The sequence below is a fragment of the Pipistrellus kuhlii genome, unplaced genomic scaffold (assembly GCF_014108245.1).
Source record: "Pipistrellus kuhlii isolate mPipKuh1 unplaced genomic scaffold, mPipKuh1.p scaffold_m20_p_103, whole genome shotgun sequence".
In the NCBI taxonomy this organism is placed as follows: domain Eukaryota; kingdom Metazoa; phylum Chordata; class Mammalia; order Chiroptera; family Vespertilionidae; genus Pipistrellus; species Pipistrellus kuhlii.
Genome location: NW_023425409.1, coordinates 348,416 through 371,005, shown reverse-complemented (window position 1 = coordinate 371,005; position 22,590 = coordinate 348,416). Strand labels below are relative to the sequence as shown.

Genomic DNA, 22,590 nt, shown 5'->3' with positions numbered 1-22,590 from the left:
AATAGCATCAAGACTTTTTTTAACTTCACGGTTATAAAAACATGATCATAATGTCTTTAGGGAAACAGAATTAAGAGCTCACCCAAAGAATAAATTGTCAGATGACTTCATTCAGTATCAGAATGTTTAGAGCAACCACATTCTGTACTTTATTGTTTAGATCAGGTGTTGGCAAACTTATTCTGCAGAGGACAAGACAGTAAATATTTTAGGCTTTGCTGGTCACCCGGCTCTGAACCAACTACTCAGCTCTACCACTGCATGAAAAAGCAGCCACAGGCAGTATGTACGCGAACAAACGTGGCTGTTGAAAACAAACAAACACACAAAAAACAAAAAAATATATTTATTTACAAAAACAGGCAGTGGAGCAGATTGCCCAACCTACAATTTAGATGAAAGTATTTACCCAGTAATAACAAAAAGGACTACTAATGAGTTTAGGGCCACATTTACCTTTTACCAAGGAACCAGTATCTCATATAGTGTTCTTGGGGGCAATTATACATTTTAAAGATAAGGATAATACTGATCTTTATGAACATAGAATAATCTATCAAGGATTTTAAAATTACAAAAATTCAGGGCACAAAATTTCATTTTAAAATGTTGCATTGCAGATTTCACAAAGAATATTAGTTACAGATCAAAATTCCAAGCAGTAACTCTCTATTAGTTGGATACGTCCATGTTATTTCTATAGAGAGTTTAATGTTTAAATTCCTAGGAAAATAATGTTTGATGAGTTAAAGATACTATCTGGAAATAAAGATAAAAGGAAAGAATAAGAATGGCCATTAAGAAGACTCCAACTTAGCACGTTACAGAATGTTGTCCTTAAATCATGGAATCCAGGTGTAACTGTAACTACCCAGAACTCACTTTAAGGAGAGGCACATCCTGTAACCTACAGATCTACAAGAAGGCTCTGGAATCAATAGCCATCACGATCTCTGGGTGTTTAACTGCAACTGAAGCTGCCAAATTCACAGGAACCTTACCTCTTTGTCTTAGGATCCAAATGAAGGAAGATTTTCCAGGCAAGGTTACAGTTATCACACTTATAACCAGCTGTTTTGCCCTGTGAAGTCTAGGGTGTATTTTCAGCACAAGGGGTGATGTACAACTCCTTTTGTGAACAGAAACTTGTGTACATGTCTCTGCTGAAAACGTAACCCAGTGAGTGTGCGTGTGAACGTGAAGGCGTGCACATGTGTAGCCGTGTGCTAGGGATGTTTCTCGTTCGGGTTTACTTTAGAGTCAGAGCGTGTGAGCCTCGGGGGGCCAAGGCAGGCAGAGGTCCTGTGTATGAGGCACAGAAAGCAGCTCACTTAATCCTTTCTTGCCAGGAGTCGGGATTTTCCCAGAACGACATCCATTGTCGGCAATGGACACACCAAAATAACGCCGGCGCCACGAGTTAACCACCTCTGTCCTCTTTTCACCTATTATATTTTTCATGCATCATCCAACTTCCCAACCTTCTTCCTGCTTCTTCACAGAATGCACGCTAGGTTCTCGTTTTTCTTCAGCACGGAGTTGAAAATGGAGTTGAGAAAAGGAGACACATGGTCAGCTGGTGATGTTAACAAGCTCCTTGCTGCCCTGAGAAGCTAGATGGAAATGGTTCAAGTTACAAGAGGGATCATCATCAGATCTGGGAGGACAAAGAGTAATTCATGAAGCTTCATTCCCGCCCTTCCCGCCCTCTCATTTGTTGATGATCCCTATAGTCTGCCTTCATAGCAAAACCAGGAGTAAGGAATCTGAAGCAATGCTTTCCGTTCTTCACTCCATCCAGTGTGCAGGAGGCCAAGTGGGACTCACACCCGCCCATGTGGACGTGGCCCGGGTCAGGGAAGCCAGGAGTGGCTAACATAACCACAGCCTAAGACCAAGGCTTTTCAGGGAGATCTTGGCATTAACTTCAGCAACTAACAAGGTGCGTGGCAACAGGTGCTTAATAACGATTGGTTGAATAAGACCTTTTTTTTTCCTGCCAAGGTCCACTTTCTACTTGGACACATAGGTGGAAGTCAGACAGAAGTAGTTAACTCTTTCAATGCCGGGTAGCAGGATATACTGCATAGTCATCACATCAAGTCACTGTGTTTCTCTACAATGTCCACACCACGGACTCCTGACTTCAGAGTTCTTGCTAGATGCTAGCTAAAGAACATGTTTTAAAAGCAACCAGAATCAGTTTTGAAATTAGAACATTGTGAATGTTAATATAGAATAGATCAATTAAGAACCCTGGCACCAATATATAACAAAACATCACAGTTCAGTCAAGCAAAAACATGTCTCAGCAATGCAATTCCAGATGGGTAATGATTCCAGAGCAAACTAAAGTTTGAAGAAAGAGCCTTTATTTAATGGCTTCCTAATACTAAGGATTGGAATAAACCTAAAGTAGAAAGAGTAAGGAGGATATATTTTAAATACGAATAAAATTTTAAACCTCAAGAGGACCATCAAGCTACACAGCACTGTGCAACTCCTTTGGTATTTTAGATAAAAGTGGGGAGGATTGTAAGCAGGGGCAGAAACGATTTTGTAGGACTCAAATGTATGTCCAGAATGTGATTTTAAGACATTACCTCTAATTGGGTTAAGGAAATCCCAGAGAATAATTCATACCATTACAATAAAAAAACTACTGTATAGAGAAATAAAAATATTCACTTTCTCCAGATTTTAAGAGACAGGGTTTTAAGGAAATATGATGATCATGTCTTTTTTTTTTTTTTTTAATTACGTTCCCTCCCTATGACACTGTCTCTATGTTCACCAGCGTTCTTGTCTCCATTCCCAGCTCCCTCCAAGCCAGCCAGAGCACAGGCTCTCCTCACAGTCTCTAACACAAACCACCATTCCAGGAAAGAATAAAATGAAAGCAGGCCTTAAAGGAAGGTCCCCAAGCGACTGTCCCAGCATCTCTTTCAATTAATTGCAATTCCAATTCCTGTAGTTCACAGGCGGTGTCAGGAGCACATTTACTACGAACCCTTCCTTTTGGACTTATAAAAAGGTCCGATTTCCTAAGGCTCAGGTTACAGTGAACTGTGAGGGAAGAGCAGCATGAGGAAGAGCTCAAATGGGTGAGCTGAACCCACACCACACTAACAAAGGGTCTTGACACAAAACGCAAAAGCCGAAAATAAGCACAACTGCGCTGCTCATTTGCTCAGTGTAAGGCCAGTTCCGTTATGGCTCAAATCATAGGGTCTTATTGGTGAGCTTTGTGGTCGTAACTGGCACAGGGAGGACTCAGATGTCCATCTCGCTGCAAACGACCTGTGCTGTTTACCTGTTGCTTCCCTCTGGTATTCAAAAGGAGGAACGGAAAACCAGAGGCTAGAATGTACAGTTCCCACAGGACCCTAAGACTGGGACCAAGACGGAGAGGACTTGGATCCACAGCTCTCATAGGTCATCCTGTCACATGTTTACCCAAGAGCCAGACTGGGTTTTCTGCAAAGCAAATCCTGCCACCTTGCTCCGTTCTTTAACGAGAGATGATGTCTGTGTTATGCAAGGCTTCCACGCCTCTCTATTTTTCCTCTAGGTAGCACCTTTTGTCCAAAGAAATAGGCATATTTCAGACATAACACTGGAACTGAACACCAACTAGCACTGCTCCATATAAAGTTGTTTTACTGGAACAGAAACTACCTTGGTTTTCTAATTTTCAGTCAATCCAACAAATTAATTTCCAATTAATTTAAACATTGTTTTCTTCCATAGAATTTTACAGAGAATTTTCAAATGCAGAACCACACATTTGTTACTCAAAGAATTTTTTGTTGTTGTTCTCACTGTAAAGAGCTCGTGAATGACTAAATCCACCGTGTGTCACACTTCTCTAAATGAGGAAAGGGGGATATTTGTATATTAGTTGAGCTGGTGTATCTCTTGCCAAGGTTTAAAGTATGTTTGAGACACTTATGATTAATTGATAGACATTTCTAAAAAATGCATGTATAGCTAAAGTAGATAATTCTAATTGAAGTTTGTGCAACTCTAAGCTTGAGTAATTCAGGTTAAAATGAACAAATCTTTTCTTACCTTTAGGTCTTTCCAACTATCTAGGAGCTTGGTGGCCAGATCGCTGATGTCGACGGCTTTGTCCGGCTGCTCCTGGCTCCGCTCACTCTCCACGTCGGACACGCCCTCCTCCTCGTCCTGGGACGGTGTCTCCGCCGCCGTGTGCTCGTCCAGCTTCGCGGTGCTGCTCTCTCTGGGCTCCGGCTCGCCGTCAGCCTCGGGGCCGGGGCCGGGCAGCTTGCTGGCCTCCCCAGCACTGTCCCCGTCAGCCTTGGCCTCAGGCAGCTGCTGGGAGAGCGGGTGCTGTGACTGGGACTCTTCCTCCTCCTCCACCGGGAGGCCTTCCACCGGCTCCTGGTCCTCTTTGCCGTCCTTGCCTTCCAGCTCGCTGGTGGCATCCGAGATGGCACTGTCCATGCTGTTTTCGCTTATGATTTTAAGTCTGCGGAACACGAGCTTCTTGGGGGTGTCTGTGTCGGCGTCCGCACTCAGCTTGGCGGAGGGATCGGGGGTGTTGAGCGGGGTGTGAGCCCGAGACGTGTTCTCGCTGGAGTACCCGTCTCCTTCGCTCAGCTGAGGAACCGCAGTTTTGGTCTGAGACCAGCGCTGGATGATTGGAAGCACTTTGCTTTCTTCCAACATATTTTTGGTAGGAATAGGTAAGTGTTCCAAAGTCTTTATAATCTGATTAAACACAATAAATAAATAAAAATCACATCACTTTGTAAACCTGACTTTTCAAGCTGCTGGATGGGGCCAGATCATTTCTGCAGGAGCAGTGGGTTTTTTTGGTTTGTTCTGTTTTTGTTTTGTTTTTTACTGTCTTATTAAAATTAAGACCCAAGTCTCTATAATCACAAAAGGTTTCAAATGTCATAACAACATTTATCTATCAAAGGGAAGGAAAACACTTCCCCCCGCAGTGAAGGCCATGCTCATTCACTGTCCCTGATGGCACCACATCCCGTCCACCTCAGCAACAACTGGGGTAGGCACCGGGAGCTGACGGGAGCTCACCTCCTCCTGAAGCTTCCGGTTGCTCTCCCGGCCATCCCCCAGCTCCGCCATCCAGATCCACAGCAGGGACAGCCCGTGGCGCTCCAGAAAGGACTTCAGGCGCGACTGGGAGTGAGTGTTCTTTCATGGCGGCAGGGGCAGTGCGGGGTGTTGGGGTTGGGTGGGGGGAGAGGAGGAAGAACACCAGACAGAAAGTTAAAGAGGGCCCAATGTTAAAGCGTTTGGCTATAGTATTCCAAGAAACCTAGAAACTACTTCACTTCAACTAGAACTGAAAAAATTGCTTTAAAGTAAGAGATTACAATCTTTTTTGATACCCAAAATATATCCAGTCAACCTTTACTTTATTAAAGTAGAAAGTTATATAAACATCAAGATGGTCATTTACAATGAAATCCAATTCTAAAGGACTAAGAAAAAATTTACATTCACCATTTTAGTTGAAAAAGCTAAAACAATGAAGATAAACTGGAGTAAATGAGATTACGGTTGTAATTTCTTGCTTTGAGATCCTGCGGTGAAAATGGCTTTTCTATACTCATACCCACGGGAGAGCCTCCAGCCCTCCGTCCACCCACCACAGCGAAGGAACATGTCAAGTACCGTGAATTGTTGCACAGAAACTCACCACGTTCTGGTTAAAGAGGGAAAGCAAGTAGGATCTACTAACAGACTGACGCTGGGCTCTCCCGCTGTTTTTAAGAATACATGCTTCCCACGTCATGCAGACTCATATCCATTTTTAAAACAAGAGAAATTCTTCTCATCAGAATTAGCCCTTCTTTATTCATTTATTGTGAAGTATAGTTTAAATGTCCCATATCACATTCAGAAATAGAAAATAAATTAGTAGATATCAAAGTGCTCACCTGGATGAGCTTGAGACAGGTAAGTTTCTGTTCCAAAGTCTCGATTCTGACCATGAGCCGAGACAAGCTGAGCACCTGGTTTTTATCCGAGAGGCCCTCCCCATTCTCCATCAGCGCCTCCAGCTCTCCGTCCACCTACCACACGAGGAAAACGCCTGGTTATAAACACATCGGTGGGCACCAAGGTCAGGGCACATGCCTGGGCTGTGGGCTCAATCCTCAGCAGGGGGCGTGCAGGAGGCAGCCATCAATGCTGATGTTCTGTCCCTCATTTAAGGGCTTACTGTGAGAACTAAACGAGGTAAGATGCCAAGTGCTTAGAAGAGTGCTTGGCACACAGTTGCACTTTCTATGTTCTGTAAAAAAAGAGCTGAAGCACACACAATACTTGAAGAGCTTTTTTTCATATTGGGTGGCAGAAACATGGGTGTTTATTATAAACTTTCCCCGTTTTTTGCATTTTTAAAATGGGATTTTAAAAAGCTTCTGCTATCTATGACGTCTTATAGAAGTCACTTTCTTCATAATTCTCTTCAATTAATTTTGGCTTGATGACATAATCTTATACTTTTATACATTATACTTTTATCTACTTCCCCATGTTGGCTGCTGTCTCCTCCCCTCAACCAAAAGATTGACGCCATTTATGACTGCTAACCATATCCTATATAATAACGAGCTAATGTGCTACTTGGACCAAACAGTGAAGGACCATCTGGATGACCCTCCAGATGAGGCCGGGCTGCAAGGGCTGAGCCCCTTGCCGAATTTCGTGTATCGGGCCCCTCGCTGGTTCTTAACAAGCCCAGGAATGCGCTGATGCAAAAGGTCACAGTGGGATGTGCTAACCAACCTCCCTAGCCCCCAGGCGCTTCTCCTGGCCCCCCACCAGGACTCACAGGCCAGGAGCCGGGACAGAAACATGCAGGTGGTTATGAGGCTAAGAAACACTGCTTGGAAAAAGGACTCTTCAGAGAAGGGAGGGGACTGTCCCAGCTGGAGCCGCTGTAAGGAACGAGACTCCTCCTGCCTCAGAGTGAGGGGAGCTGGGGGAGAAGGCGGCCATCACCTGCTGTTCTGATTATTAAATGAAAGACCACGTGAGACCATTTCTCCCTCACTCTCAGCTACATGTTACCTCTCAAAACTCACTCACATTCCAGAGGGTTTTCAGAGATTTTAAGAACACTTGCAAGTTTTAGACGTCCAAACAAGCAGACCAACCTGAAAGATCAGGGCTACAGAGCAGCCGCCCTGAGCTAACAGAGAAACACTCCATTTTACTTAGGATGAGAGTGTGACCAGCTCTAAAAAATCATTACCCCCCACACACACCAAAATCATTAGCACATGTGTCTTCAAGATGACTTCCAACGTATCCAATTCTAATGTCTGTGCCGCGGAAATAAAAACAGCAATCACTCATCCTTTTCCATGATTATCTCACCTGATCCTGAATTTCTCTGGTTGTAGTTCAGACTTTTCAAACTTCAATCAGAAAAGCTACCTTCCTTAAAATGTCTATGGTGAAATTTGGAAAAAAGCCTGAACACTTACGGAATCTTTCTTACGGGATCGTTCCTTCTTCATTTTCCCTCCTGCTGCTCGAATGCTGACTCTGTTCTCCCCTCCCAGGTAACCCCGGCAATTAGCTGACCCACAGAAACATTTCTGCGCTTCTTTTCTGTTCAAGAAGCAAGGAAAAATGTCAGTATGTGAAATGAAGCCATGTAAAAATGCTGAGAGTATAATAATTACAAAAGAGAAGTCAATAAAGCCTAAAGAAAAAAAAAATTATTCTGATACTCCAAAAAAACCTGATAGTGCCCTAACTGGTTTCACTCAGTGGATAGAGCGACGGCCTGCGGACTCAAGGGTCCCAAGTTCAATTCCAGTCAAGGGCATGTACCTTGTTTGCAGGCACATCCCCAGTGGGGGGTGTGCAGGAGGCACCTGATTGATGTTTCTCTCTCATTGATGTTTCTAACTCTCCCTCTCCGGGAAAAACCAATAAAATATATTTTTTTTTTAAAAAGAAAAAAACCCCTGATACTATCTAATGCCCGAAAATTGCTCTTAAAAATTTTCTTGCCAAAACCTGTTTGGCTCAGTGGTAGAGCGTCAACCTGCGAACTGGAAGGTCCCAGGTTCGATTCTGGTCAAGGGCATGTACCTTGGTTGCGGGCACATCCCCACTAGGGGGTGGGCAGGAGCAGCTGATCAATGATTCTCTCTCATCGATGTTTCTAACTCTCTATCCATCTCTCTTCCTCTCTGTGAAAAACCAATAAAATATGTTAAAAAAAAAAAATATATATATATATATATATATATTTATTCTCTTTCCAATCTTTATTAGCTAGACAAAACTAGCCAAGAGGTTAATTAGTAATTTCTTTATTTTATAAAAGTACCTACCAATATATGAAAATAAGAGCTCATATACATATTTGGACTAAGAACAAAATTGCTGGAATAGTTCAAATATCTATTACAAGTAAATATTTAACTGGCACATAGAACAACTAAGTGTATTATTATAAAAAGAGGTACAGACAGTACAAGCAAAACCATTGCCAGATACATTAGAAACGGTGACACCGGTCATTATACTTCATTTATTAGCTGAGATAATATCTATAAAGAACTTCCTCTCATCAAATATTTGGTTAAACCTAAAGTAGAATTCATTTGAAAAGGCCGGATAAATGCTTTCTTTCTTTTTTAATTCTTAAAATTGGTTCTCATCAATTATTATGAGTGCAATTTTGTTTTCAAAAATACTATTAATATTTAAGGATTCTACATAGTGTTTCAAACTGCTGCAGTTGTTACCTGCTGGTGCTTAGGTGCTAATAGGAGCTCTCCCGCTTCTGATGAGCGAGAGCCTATTTGAGCCAGCTCCGGAGCCCCTTTGACACGACCCTCCTAATCTTCTGTATCAATAATAATAAAAAGGTAATATGCTAATTAGACCAGATGTCCTTCCGAATGACCTTCTGGACAAAGCCAGGGCTTTGAGGGAAGCCCAGTCGTGTGTGCCAGAGGAAGCTGGTGCGTGCAGCTGGGGGAAGGCAGGCCTATAGTCGCATGAATTTTGTGCATGGGGCCTCTAGTCTTATATGACAATAAAAGCATAATATGCTAATTAGACCGGATGTCCTTTTGGACAAAGCCGGGGCTGCGAGGGAAGCCCGGTCCCGGGTGCTGGCAGCCAGAGGGAAGCCCGGTCCCGGGTGCCAGAGGAAAACCGGTGCCGGCAGCTGGGAGAAGGAAGCCCTGCTCTTGCCTGAATTTTGTGCACCAGGCCTCTGGTATTTTATAACTGGCTTTCTGGTATGAGATAATCCAGTATCACCTCATTCAATTCCTGTTTTAAGCCTGAAATCAGCTTTCTCCAAGGAAGCAATCCGTTTTAGTGGGATTTTGTAAAACCACAATGTAGATGTTGGGGTATTCATTGCTACTTCATTACTGATTTTAGTAAAGAAAACTAGGTGACAAATTTTTTTCCAAGTACAATATGGCAGAGATGAAAAAAGTTTAAGCATGAGTTGATAACTGATAGATAAATGACGAATTAAAGATGAACTGTACTATTCTCTTTATACACACAAACTGTTAACATTTCTATAATTAAAGTTTTAAATTACATTAGAAACATGCTTATATATGAAGCATGAATTTCAGAGGAAAATTATGCTGTTCATGCACAATGTCCTTTAACGGCCCAAAGTGCCATCCTGTAGGAAACACACAAAACTCTGAGTCCACTGTAGACACAAGCTGGTAATAGAGGTGACTCTCAGCAGCTCCCATCAGTTCCCTGTCTCTGTAGCTGAAGCAGCAGCACAGAGACACACACTCACCCATATCTCTGGAACTGGTAGTCAAACGTCAGCTCTGAGCCTGAAGGAACCAGTTTGGTGGTGAAAAACCCAACCCTCAGCTGTCCGTTCACAGTCCACTGAGACGTTGTTTGTAAAAGAAAAAAGTTAGTGACTAATTAATCTGTGTTTGTTTTTTGTTTTTAAGATCATCATTATCAACCTTAATTATGCATGTTCCTCTTTAGAAGATAAAGGCTTTTCCAAATAGATAAATTGGGGAACTTTTTTCCTTTAAATAAACTAACATATTAAAGTACTACTCTTATTTCATGAAATACCAGATTGAACATCATCTCTAATTTGTATCTAATAAAAGTAACTGTTACTTTAACTCATTTTGATACTCGAATTTCCATATAGTAAAGATTCGCTTGTACTAGAAATAGGCAAACAGGGAATACCTGGTGTCACTGAGTATCGCAGGCAAATTTACATTATGTGAAAACGAATTATGTTCTAAGTTAAGATGGGGTGTCAACCAGGGGGAAATTATGCCCAAAGCAGACCTTCATGAAGCAGTGGTCACACTGCTGAGTGCAGTGAGAGGGAGGAAACATCGGAACACGTGTATGAACTAAGAATTAAAATGGGGTTAATGCACAGCAGTTAGGCCTTGAAGGTCCAGATCATTTGCTATGGAAGTCGACTGCAGAGCGCTTTTCCAGACCACCTGAACATTACTGATGAGAAAACACAGACTGAGAAGGCTGAAGGGACACTGTGCAGTCGGAGTCTCACCGCCAGACATGTGGTCGCCAGGTGCAGGCGCACTGAGCCGGAGCTGTAGGCCGAGTCATTTCAGACCAGTGCCTCCTATTCATGACATGGCTCAGCGTTCAGAAAGAGTCACATTTAAGGCCTAGTAGTACATACATCAAAGGCAAAAAATACCCAGAATTCAAAACCACTATTTCACTATGAGAGGGGACCATTGGGATCTATTTTTCCTAGGGAGTGGATCCATAGTTTTCTTAACCTGAAAAAGAATCAAAGTTCTAATCTATTTATATATTTTAAATCTAAGCTCAAAACACAAACGAAGCATATTGAAAGTGACAAGTCCACCGGTGAGTGGATTTATCAAGTGCCAGCTCTGTGCCAGGCTCAGCACGAGCAGAAAAGCAAGGCGCAGAGCCTGGCCTGAGGAGCAGCAGTGTGTCCCTCTCATCTGCGCCCACTGTGCCCTCTGCTGCGTCACTGAAACAGTGAGATTTGGAACCTGGATGGGAGCTGACAAAAACCTAAGTGGGCCCACTTGGTGTGGCTCAGTGGTTGAGTGTTGACCCATGAACCAAGAGGTCCCAGGTCCTATTCCCAGTCAGGGCAAATGCAAGGGTTGCAGGCTTAATCTCCAGTGGGGGGCGTGCTGGAGGCAGCCGACTGATGTTTCTCCCTCATTGGTGTTTCTATCGCTCCCTTCCTCTCTCTAAAAATCAATAAAAACATTTTTAAAAATTTGAATAGTGCTCACACACTGGACTCCATAAAAATCAAAATTTAGCCAAAACCAGTTTGACTCAGTGGGTAGAGCGTTGGCCTGCGGACTGAAAACTCCCGGGTTCGATTCCGGTCAAGGGCATGTACCTTGGTTGCCGGCACGTACCCAGTAGGGGGGGGTGCAAGAGGCAGCTGATCGATGTTTCTCCCTCATCAATGTTTCTAACTCTCTATCCCTCTCTCTTCCTCTCTGTGAAAAATCAATAAAATATATATTTTTAAAAATAATCAAAATTTATGGGCAAAGAATTAAATGCAACAGAAGTTTTCTGGATCTAGACCAAAAAAATGCCAGATTGTAAAATTTGAGTAAGGTCTTTAGACTAAGTAACAGTTAACAGTTAACAGCATATCCAAGGTTGAGTAACTGTATTATGGTTATGTACAATGTGCATTTGGAGAAGCTTAAGTGAAGGATGGTATGAGAACTCTGTACTATCTCAGCGCCATTTATTATTTCATAACCTAAACTTACTTCAAAATAAAAACTTTAACAATAGAGTAGGAAAAAATGATTTAAAAATAGAAGCCTTGGGTACTTTTGATACAATCTGAAATGGTCAGACTAGCAATCTTAAATAAAGACCCCAAACTCTCAATCTACCTCAACTTACTTTTTGAGTCTCACAGTTTGGTTCACAGCTATGATTCATAAAACGAGAGCAATTTCCTTTCTGAGTGGCATCTATTATCTAGGGAAAGGATAAAATAAGAGTTAAATTTACAATCCCCTCCCAACCCCTTTCCTTTAGAAAACACTCTCATGCCACTTTATACTTCCAAGTGTAGACCACACGTCCTCAGAAGATCTGCTGACAATAAACATTTACCCAAGACAAAACCACCCCCTCATCTATCACCTCTCGTCACTCTGAGCTACTTCTGTCTCCTACTTCTTCCAGTCTCGCGTCAGGCATGACTGTGCTCTCAGTGCCCAGCTCTCACCCCGGTGGAGCCGAGTGCCCCACCCTCGTTCCTGGTTATAGCCAGGGTTAGATGCAGCAGATCCTGGAGTCCATCTCTAAGATTTGCATGTCCAGACTGAATGCAGAGGTAAAGATGAGAATCTACCTCAATTCTATTAAGTCAGATATTAAAGAAATTTGTTAAAAAAAAAAAAAAAGTCAATATATGGGCTTATTCCTTTGAAAGGGACTAATAAATATCAGCTTTAATTTTTAATATAATAAACATTGACAAATATAACCCACAAAAAACACAAGCTCTTTGTGGCCCTGACCGGTTTGGCTCAGTGGATAGAGCGAAAGCCTGCGGACTGAAAGGTCCCGGGTTCAATTTCGGTCAGGGGCGTGTACCTTGGTTGCGGGCACATCCCCGGTAGGGGGTGTGCAGGAGGCAACTGATCGATGTTTCTCTCTCATCGATGTTTCTAGCTCTCTATCCCTCTCCCTTCCTCTCGGTAAAAAAAAAAAAAAAAAAAAAAAAAAAAAAATCAGCCGAAACCGGTTTGGCTCAGCGGTAGAGCGTCGGTCTTTGGACTGAAAGGTCCCAGGTTCGATTCCAGTCAAGGGCATGTACATTGGTTGCAGGCACATCCCCAGTAGGGGATTTGCAAGAGGCAACTGATCGATGTTTCTCTCTCATCGACGTTTCTGGCTCTGTGTCCCTCTCCCTTCCTCTCTGTAAGAAATCAATAAAATATATACCATATTTTCCGCGTATAAGACGACCCCCTAATTTTACAGTTAAAACATAGGTTTATGCCTATATTTGCTGTATAAGACTACCACCCACTTCAAAGAAAAGACTTACTTTGCCGTCAAGATCTGCAGGTAATTTTTGTGCAATTTTGGTCTTTTGCCCCTGATTTTCGGTTGACTTTTTTTCGTTTCGAAAGTCGTCTTATACGACAGAAAATACGGTATATATATAAAATATATATATATATATATATATATAATATATATATATATATATATATATATAATATATATATATAAAATTGATAAAATATGGGTTTTTTTATTTTTTAAAAAAGCTCTTTTTTTTGGGGGGGGGGGGTCACTGGTAATTGTGAAGACTTGTAAATGGCCTGGCCAGTGTGGTTCAGTGGTGGAGTGTTGACCTATGAACCAGGAGATCAGTCCATTTCTATCAGTGACCCTTTTGAATTTAGCAAGTTCCAGACCTGTTTCAAAGCACGCACACACATGCATACTGCTCACCTCGTCATTCTTCAGGGCCATGAAATAGTAGTGGATGTTTTTATTCCGTGCGTACTCCTTCACCCGGGCTTTAAACTCCTTATGATCAAGGACCTCGCCACAGTATTCCAGGACAAAGGTGTTCCTGGAAAAACAGAGGAATGGCAATTCCTGCCTGGGAACACTGTCTTACATGGAAAACATGTGTCCAGGCAAAATTAATGCATTTACAGAAATGTCCCACAGTGGACGTAAGTAAAAATACATGTCAAGGACCTAGTATCTACTCCAGTTTAAGTTCCTCCTTCCTAATACTTTTAAGAGTGTTGATTCTAAGAAGCTTTTATAATTTATACATAGTGCCAAGATGCATATCCTTATTCTAACTAGATATTAAAACAAACTTGCAACTCTGGTTTACATTATCATTAAAAAAAAAAAATGCTTCATAGTCAGAAACATCTCTGAAAAAATCAGGAGGGACTGAAAAATCAGAGGCTTTATGTTGAAGGGAAGTAGAAGGCAACTTAAATACAGCAGCCCTCCTACTGCCTTTACCCTCCAAGGCAGCGGTCCTAACCTCCCCAATGCTGTGACCCCTTAATACAGCTCCTCATGCTGTGGTGACCCCCAACATAACATTATTATTATTGCTCCTTCATAACTGTAATGTTGCTACTGTTATGAATCATAATGTAAATATCTGTGTTTTCCGATGGTCTTAGGTGACCCACAGGTTGAGAACTGCTAGCAGGGTCATCTAAGACCATCGGAAAACACAGATATTTCCATTATGATTCATAGCAGTAGCAACATTACAGTTATGAAATAGCAATAATAATAATGTTATGTTGGGGGTCACCACAGCATGAGGAGCTGTATTAAAGGGTCGCAGCATCAGAAAGGTTGAGAAGCAGTGCTTTAAGGTCTCTAAAAATGTACAAGGTCAAATGTGCCGTTTCTGCCCTGGCACAGAGGTTAGTGTGTCCACCTGTGGAGCGAAGGTCTTGGGTTCGATTCTTGGTCAAGGGCATGTACCTCGGTTGTAGGTTTGGATCCCCACGCCTTATCAGGGCGCATACGGAAGGTAACCAATCCATGTGTCTCTCTCCCATCAATGTTTCTCTCTGTGTGTCTCCCCTCAGCCCGCTACCTCCCTCCCACTCTCTCTAAAAACCAATGGGAAAATGTCCTCGGGTGAGGATTTCTTAAAATGCTGTTTCTCTGGCTGCATTCTCTTTAAGTTTCCTTGAGCATTTATCAATAATAATTATTAATTTCTCTCCTTGGCTTCTTTCAGGTACTTCCTACCCTTGATTGTTCTTTCCTTGCTTTATTTTATTCTCTGCAGAAATGTTAAATTCTATTCTTCCCCCTTCCCTTTATCCTATAAAAGCTCATTCCCATCAGGGACTTCATGTACCATATTACTGCCTCCCTGTGGTCCCAGTCATTGAACTGACCGACCACACACACACACACACACACACACACACACACACACACACGTGGATTTTTTTTTTTTTTACATTCGTACGAGCTACTAAGTGGCCATTCTGTACAATCATCATTATTAAATGTTAGTATAACAGACAAATTATTTTCCTACAAAGTATCTCATCAACTTCATCAACATGAAAATGAGCTGGAAGGTGATGAAACGTTTCTACGTTACTTACGAAGGAAGGTCTTTGGCAGCTCTCAAGCCCCAGCCTTTCTTCTCTGTGAGTATGACTTCCACGTCGGCGTGCTGTTTTCTCTGAAACCGTCTATTGGAACAATAATCCCCATTTGGACACCGAGAAGAACTGTGAGGAAAGAAGAACGTTGATAAAGCGTTTGCTGCGCACACAGTGTATCCCTCTCTTTACGGCACAGTCAGCCTGCGTGTGGCAGGCCCGGTGGGCCTTCCTTGGTAATGCTTTCCACCGTGAAGGGATCCTTAGAACTGGGTGTCTACATCGACACTCAGTCAGAGGATGCCCACCGGTCCTTCACCTCGTCATCACCCTCTCCGGTGTCTAGGACACACTTCCAGGCGTGCTCCTGACAACGCTGTAGGGCTGATTAATTTCCTATAAGTGCACCCTCTCTTATATTCCACTCTAATCATCATTCACTTGATCTTTTGAACATAGCTAACTGATCTACATTTAAGAGAAACTAAAGCCACCATTTATCACCTTTAATAGTCTTTTCATGTTAAAAAAAATTTATCACACCTTTTTAATGTACAGATATTCACTATTTATTTAAAAAATATAGAAGCAAGTGTCTACTAATAGGAGGTTAATATTTAGGGGGTTAACTATGAATAGATTACTAGGCAGCTAAGGGAAAACTTTAGGGAGGCCCTTTACATATGACTCTGAATAGGCCTTCAAAGCACTTTTATTAAGTGTGCGTATGGTGGGGGCGAAGGAGAAGAGAACAACTTTTAAAAGTAGACACAGTAAGATTCAATTTCTGCACATAAAAAGAGTAAATATTTACCTATGTTGACAAAGACATAAAACTTAACTAGAAAGACTACAAAGAGAGACTGTAGTTTAGGAGAGAAATACATTTTATTTTATGAATTTTTGAAATAATAGGGTTTTATCTCATTTTACAGTAAAAGCTAACAAATAACAACACTTACCTTTCAAGACATGAACATTGTATGAAATAAAAGGAGACTGGATACTAATTAATGTTACATTTTATTAGCATTTTAGGGCTACTTTACAAAGCACTTACAATGTGTACTACAGTCTAATGCAAAATATAAAGGAAAGAGACTTACTGCTTATAAACACTCAACAAAAGATAGAAGGAAAAAGGTTAGATTTTACTCTTCACTAGTAATTCTTGTTAGTATTTGGAGACCCCTGACAGAGGCTGAGCAAAGCCAAGCCTTCCCCCCCTTACCATTCGATCATGAGGAGACGGTTCAGGCAGTCCTCCCCACACGCCACTTCCCCCTGAGCCCTCTCCTCCTTAGACAGGGGTGCGCACTCACACTGCATTCGCTTAATGTCCCGGTGGGATTTATTCTTCTTCCTATTGGGTAGGATTTTATAAACACTGGTTAAAAAAAAGAGAGGCAAGAACGAGAAGAAAGAGAAAAAGAGCAGGAGACACAGGCTGGGGAAGAAAGGGAATTGCCATATATATATATATATATATAGAGAGAGAGAGAGAGAGAGAGAGAGAGAGAGAGAGAGAGAGAGAGAGAGAGAGTTTAACTCAAATCTTTCAGCAACATCACATTTATGTATACAAATTCTACTTAAAAGTGAATTTAAACCTCATTTACAAATAAACGTAAATGAATATACCTGTAGGAAGCCCTTTACAGCAAGGCAGGGGAAGGGGGATATTTTTAATAGAAAAAAAATTCTGACGGGACATAACTTTACAATGAGATCTTTTATCTTAAACACAATAAAAAATAAAGCCCTGGCCAGCTTGGATAGAGTGCTGCCCTGTGAACTGAAGGGTCCCAGGTTCGATTCTGATCAGGGACACATGCCTGGATTGCAGGCTCCATCCCCAGTAGGGGGCATGCAAGGAGTCAGCCGATCAATGATTCTCTCTCATCACTGACATTTCTAGCCCTCTCTTCCTTCCTCTCTGAAATCCTGAAATCAATAAAAATACATTATAAAAAAATAAAAATTCCTCATTAAAAAAAAAAGTTGAAAGCTTAATGGGATGTCAAGGTTAAACTAGAGGAGAAATTCCCCTAAGGAGAAGGCAGGTTGTTAGGAGACTACAGATTTAGCGTCTATTTCTATTGGGAAAATGAGATTAGTGCCAGGGGTGAAAGAAAGCATACGAGAAGCTCTCAGCAAGTAGAGGAATATGGTTCCCTTACTCCTATGCTCATTATACCTGCTCCATGTCAGGGATTTGTGTAAACCATTTTACCTTTGCTTCTACAACATCTGTCACACTACTGCCCAACTTAACCTATGAACAATAGACTACAAAGCCTGACAAACCACAGTTACCATAGTTCCAGCTGTACGAAGTAAAGACACTTCATTCTGAACCTTTTTGAAAAGTAGAGGGGGGGGGGGAATCTAACTTAACTACTTCTTACTTCTCTAAGAGTAGACTATTTTAGTACAATTTGGTTTCATTTTCCGCCACATTTTCACATGTAAAAGCAATTTTTAAAAAACTGACTGGCCTAAATTATACTTCTAGAACTAAAAGGTAATGAGACAAAACAGAAAATGTGACATCTCTCTGGGCATCTAAGTAAATAAATACACATTTTAGATTTTTCTATTTGTATTTTATCATGCAATTACATTTCCTACAATTAAGGTCATAGATTCTGAATTGCTGAAAACTGATCTTTTAAAAAGAGGTTCAAATTTGTGTTTACCTTTCTGTTAAGTAAACGTTTTCTTCAATCAGATCAAAGTAACAGGGCATCTTGCCCTGCTTCGCACACTCCTTCCACCGCTGGGCGTCTCTGAAGTCCTCCATGGCACAGGACGGCCCGGACAGCGAGGGGCCCGGGGGCGCCGCCGGCTCGCACAGCTGTGCCTCCACTCTCACCTTCTTCCTGTCCTGAAGCTCGCCATCGCTTTCAGAATCACTCTCCAATTCCTGCCTCCTTTTTTTAGGAGGCCCTCTGTCTTTCATATCATTTTTTTCTAAGTTTTTTGAAAGAGCTTTCTTTTCATTTAGAGCTAATGAGTCCTTAACGGAGTTGCTGCTTATTTCAGGGGCTTGCACTGACCCCTGGTCCTGCTGCAGGGACAGAAAAAATGTACCAGACTGGCTCGGAAACTGCGATCCCACCCGATGGTCCCAGTGCTCTTCCTCTTCACGGTCATCTGTTAAGGAATCTGGGACCTGACCTTGAGTCCGATCATACACAACCCCAGTTCCAGGAGGTCGACCTGCTGACCTTGGATCCCAGTAGCCATTGCCTGGCCAGCAATTCCGTGCCCCACCGTATTGTTCTGCGCCCTGCGGATACCTGTGTCCGCCGCGGGCTCCGTAGCTGCTGTCCGGCTGCTGGTACGTGGTGGTAGGCTTTTCTTGCGGAGAGAAGTCCCACCCCATGTTTCTGAGCTCTTCCGATGAATGGAAGCCATCCACTCGGGAGATCTCGTAAGAGGAAGAAAAACTCAACTCTGTTCTCCCCAGTCTGCTATCCGGCCTCTCGGGGAAAGGGGTCTGCTGCCGACACTTACTTGGAGCCTCTTCAAAATCATCAGGAGAGCAGTGCGGCAGCGCCTCCTGCCTGGACGCTGTTTGGGTCCGCACTGCTTCTTCGAAACTCGGAGGACCTCCAGGGTCTGACCTGCCATCACTGTGACTCGTACTGTCAACTCCATCACTCTGCGGACGAGCCATTTCAGCCAAGTGGTTATCTATCAGTTTTCTGCTCATCTGTGTAAAACACATTTCCGAACTCTTCTCTGTTCCTTTATGAAGAAAGAACTTCTCAGTTTGAGGACAGGCTTTACTTGCTATGCTCTCAAATTTGTCCTCATATGAATGTCTCCTTGACTCCAACCTCTCATCCTCCCAGTGGTCAGAGTAGTGTCTGTAACTGTGACTGCTCCGAGAAGAACACGGGCTTGTTTCTTCCATGGGCAAAGTCGAATTCTTTGGCACAACCACCACAGACTGAAGGCGGTTCCTCGGAACACTGCTGTCGTCAGAATCTGTCTCCTCTGAATCGCTTTCATCACTTGAACTTTCAGAGGAACCAGAATACTCTTCGTGAAGAGTAGACACGATCTCCGAGGCATGACCACTGCTGTCACATTTTAAAGTATATGTCATATACTCGCTGTCTTCTGCGGTTAAATTCAACTCACAAGAAGAAAATACAACTTCTGAATCATCAGAAGTGTGTTCATGTCCCCTTCTCCCTTCTTCCTCGAAGGAGATTTCTGGTCTTCCTCTCTCATCAGACAGCATGCTATTCCCTTCTTCTTGAGCCTCATGCAAACATTTCCCAGATAACCCATGATTATGCCTGTTTTGCCAGGAAGACATCCCCCTACCTAGGTCAGGAAGGTCACTGCCTACTTCTTTCATGTCTTCTTCTCCGTGCTTCGAAAACTCTGCGCTTTTACTCTTCAGTACGGCACCCAAAACTGGAGAGGTGTCCTCTCCACATTGCAAGAAAGCGAAATTGTCCACTGCTCTTCCTGGTGGGAGACTCTGAAGAGATGAAGCAATGCCTGAGCTCTCTATAGGTTGATATAAATCATCAAAATGATTAACAGAAGCTGAACTAGTGCCACCAGCACTCTTATGGAATTCCTGGCATGCAAATGCTGAGTGCTGATCTGTCAGACTTCTAGTATCACATGGGACTGTTTCCGACTTCAAATGCACATCCACAAAGCTACTGGAAGAAATCTTCCTCACTGAGGGCTCAGTCCCTTCAGCTGCAGAATGACACAAGGAAGGGCTGTTGTCATTTGAAGCATAATACACGTCTGAATCTTTGGTTTTGCAGCTAGAAACTTCCATATCAGCTGGTTCTTTAACTACGGTTTTGCAGTAATCTACAGTCATACCTGGCATACACACGAGTTTATCTTGGTGTGACACCGGAGGCTCTGCTTCTCTAAATGGGCTTTCTGCCTTACTACACTGCATGCAAGTATCACCCAAGTCTTTTTCTTTACAACTGTCAGTGTTCTGAAATCCATTTGAAGAAAGCACACATGCTTTGACCAAAGAGGATACCTCTGATCCAGTCACACTGTCATCAGAAGATATCAAGACAGTGTCCGTTTTAGAAGTGCAAAATGTTATCAAATCAGATTCTGCGTCAGGAGATCCATTTATATTTAATTCCATGGGACAGTAACTTCTTAATTGATCATTCTTCACTTTAGATAAAGAATCTAATTCCTTAATACTATCATGGCTATCATGTCCTATAAACTCAGATTTAAAAATAGGCGATTCTTCTAGCTTTTTAAAAGTCGGTGAATCATTTAATCGATTGGATAGAGGAGGAGAGCCCGTCTTCTCTCTTTCAGGAAGTTTACTAATCATTCTGACTTCACTACCCTTTGAACAATGAGTCTGTAAACTAAGAGAATGAGAGTGTTTGGTTTCCTCGGTTAATTCTGCACAACAGAAAGAATTTTTTGATTTATCAGATTTGGATATAGATTTTGAAGGAGCAGATTTATAACGGGAAGCACTGCTTTCGTGCTTGGAATAGGATGACCCCCGTCGGAACCCCAGTTCATTAAGGGGAGAACAAGACCTTTTCATTGCTTCACTTTCCGAAGTCCTTCTGGATTCTCTTTCTGGCTTTGAAGAATACTTCCCTCTTTTCTCCATCTCTGAGTAAGGTTCAGTTTTGCAGTCCCGGTCAGATTTAGAATAGGAGGAGGATGTCCTTAGGTCTCTGTAAGAGGAGGAATGAGATGAGGTTCGCCTTGAGTATGTCTTTTTATACTCATCTTCAGAATCAGAACTCTCTCGTGCCCTGTTATCTGTATGCGGCCGAGAGTAACGTGCCCTCTCTCGATAAGGGGAACGGTAGCGACGGTCGGAGTCGTAATAATGGGATCGTTCCGACCGGGAGTAAGATAAGCCAGTCCTAGAGCCTCTGTCAGATCTAGAACGAGATCTGCTTCGCCTTCGCTCTCTCTCTGATCTACATCGAGAGGATGCATACCGAGTATCTCTTTCAAGTTTTGAGTAACTAAAATATTTATCATCTCTTTCTGTCTTAGATCGTGAAGATTTCCCTAAATCCTCACTTTTTACAGGTGCTAAGCTCTTTTTGGAATCTCTTTCCTTTTCAATGCTTGCTGGGAATTTTAAATCATGTGATCTCTGACTTGAGGAAGTCCGGACAGAATCTTCATCAGATTCTGAACCAAGAAAGGTGCCTTCAGATTGTGAGAATTTCTTCTTAGAACCTGTTTTTTTAGAGCTCAGAGTCCTCTTAGAACTGTCTGGAATTTCTTCCTCCTTCCCAAGATGGGCGTCTTCTTTCTGTAAGGGAAGGTTTGCTTGCTCGTTCCAGTTCTGAGTTATGTGTTCTTCCGAACTGTTAGACACAGTGTCCTGCTTAGGGTCCACCTCTGAAGACTCTGGTTCAATTGCAGCTGGTGGGTCCTTCAAGGCTCTCCCTGCTCCATCGGCGGGTGCTGTCATCAGAACCATCGCTGGTGGGTGTGGCGAGGCCACTGGCTCGGTTACTGGTGCTGGTAGTGAAGGTACTGTGGCTTGGTGGGGAGGAGGAGGGGGAGGGGGAGGGGGAGACGATGGTGACGAGTCTCCAGCTGTTGATTCTGCGATGGCTGCTGGAAATGGTACTGTGGGGGGAGGGGCTGACACTGGTGTGGCTGCAGCTAGCAGTGGCCTGGATGTTACATGAAGCAGATGTTTCTTAAAATGAATTTTTCCCAATTCTAGCCTTGATTTTGGTGGGGAAGAGTCTTCTGCAGTCGATACGGGCTCGCCAACGTCCACTTTCATTTTAGGGGTCAAGTCTACTTGAGGAGGAGGAGGTACAGCTGGGGAGGCGGGGGTATCACTCTGCTTGTCGTTGCCCAGTGCAGTCAGAAACCTGTTTGGCAACGTTTTCTTCGTAAGGCTGAAGCTGAAGGACACCTTCTGTCGCCCCTGTTCCTCCAAATTAACTTTTGTCTTGGTGCCTTTGGGCAAAAACCGACTTGAAACAACACCTTTGAACACCGGTCCTTTGATGAAACCTGTTTTCTGCACATTTTCAATCTTTGCCTATAAATGAACAAAACAAACAGTTACTACGATAATACAGTTACTTTCAAATGGCTATCATCACAGTTTTAAATGTCAGGGAAATTAAGTCTCCTCTTTAAAATGACAAGCAGTATACCTTTCAGTAAGTACTTTAGTGTTTTTTTTTTGTTGATTAAGGTATTACGTATGTGTCCTTACCCCCTCTCCCCCATGTCCTCATCTCCTAGTGTCTGTGTCCATTGGTTATGCTTATATGCATGGATACAAGTCCTTTGGTTGATCTCTCCCCCTTACCCCTACCTTCCCTCTGAGGTTTGACAGTCTGATCAACGCTTCTCTGTCTCTAGATCTGTTTTTGTCCATCAGTTTATGTTGTTCATTATA

The 22,590-nt window shown here is 42.6% G+C and overlaps 1 protein-coding gene across 1 annotated transcript in view; it reads right to left on the bottom strand.

Annotated features, from left to right (window-relative positions):
- Window positions 1-22,590, bottom strand: part of SETD2 (SET domain containing 2, histone lysine methyltransferase) — a 58,033-nt gene that overhangs the window by 17,214 nt on the left and 18,229 nt on the right. Inside the window, exons 5-14 of the mRNA XM_036430216.2 lie at window positions 17,867-22,224; window positions 16,399-16,530; window positions 15,168-15,296; window positions 13,510-13,633; window positions 11,938-12,015; window positions 9,806-9,903; window positions 7,494-7,620; window positions 5,937-6,071; window positions 5,068-5,187; window positions 4,072-4,734 (exon numbers count right to left, since the gene is read on the bottom strand). Coding sequence (XP_036286109.1) covers window positions 4,072-4,734; window positions 5,068-5,187; window positions 5,937-6,071; window positions 7,494-7,620; window positions 9,806-9,903; window positions 11,938-12,015; window positions 13,510-13,633; window positions 15,168-15,296; window positions 16,399-16,530; window positions 17,867-22,224 — 5,964 coding nt within the window. The remainder of the gene's footprint in view (window positions 1-4,071; window positions 4,735-5,067; window positions 5,188-5,936; window positions 6,072-7,493; window positions 7,621-9,805; window positions 9,904-11,937; window positions 12,016-13,509; window positions 13,634-15,167; window positions 15,297-16,398; window positions 16,531-17,866; window positions 22,225-22,590) is intronic.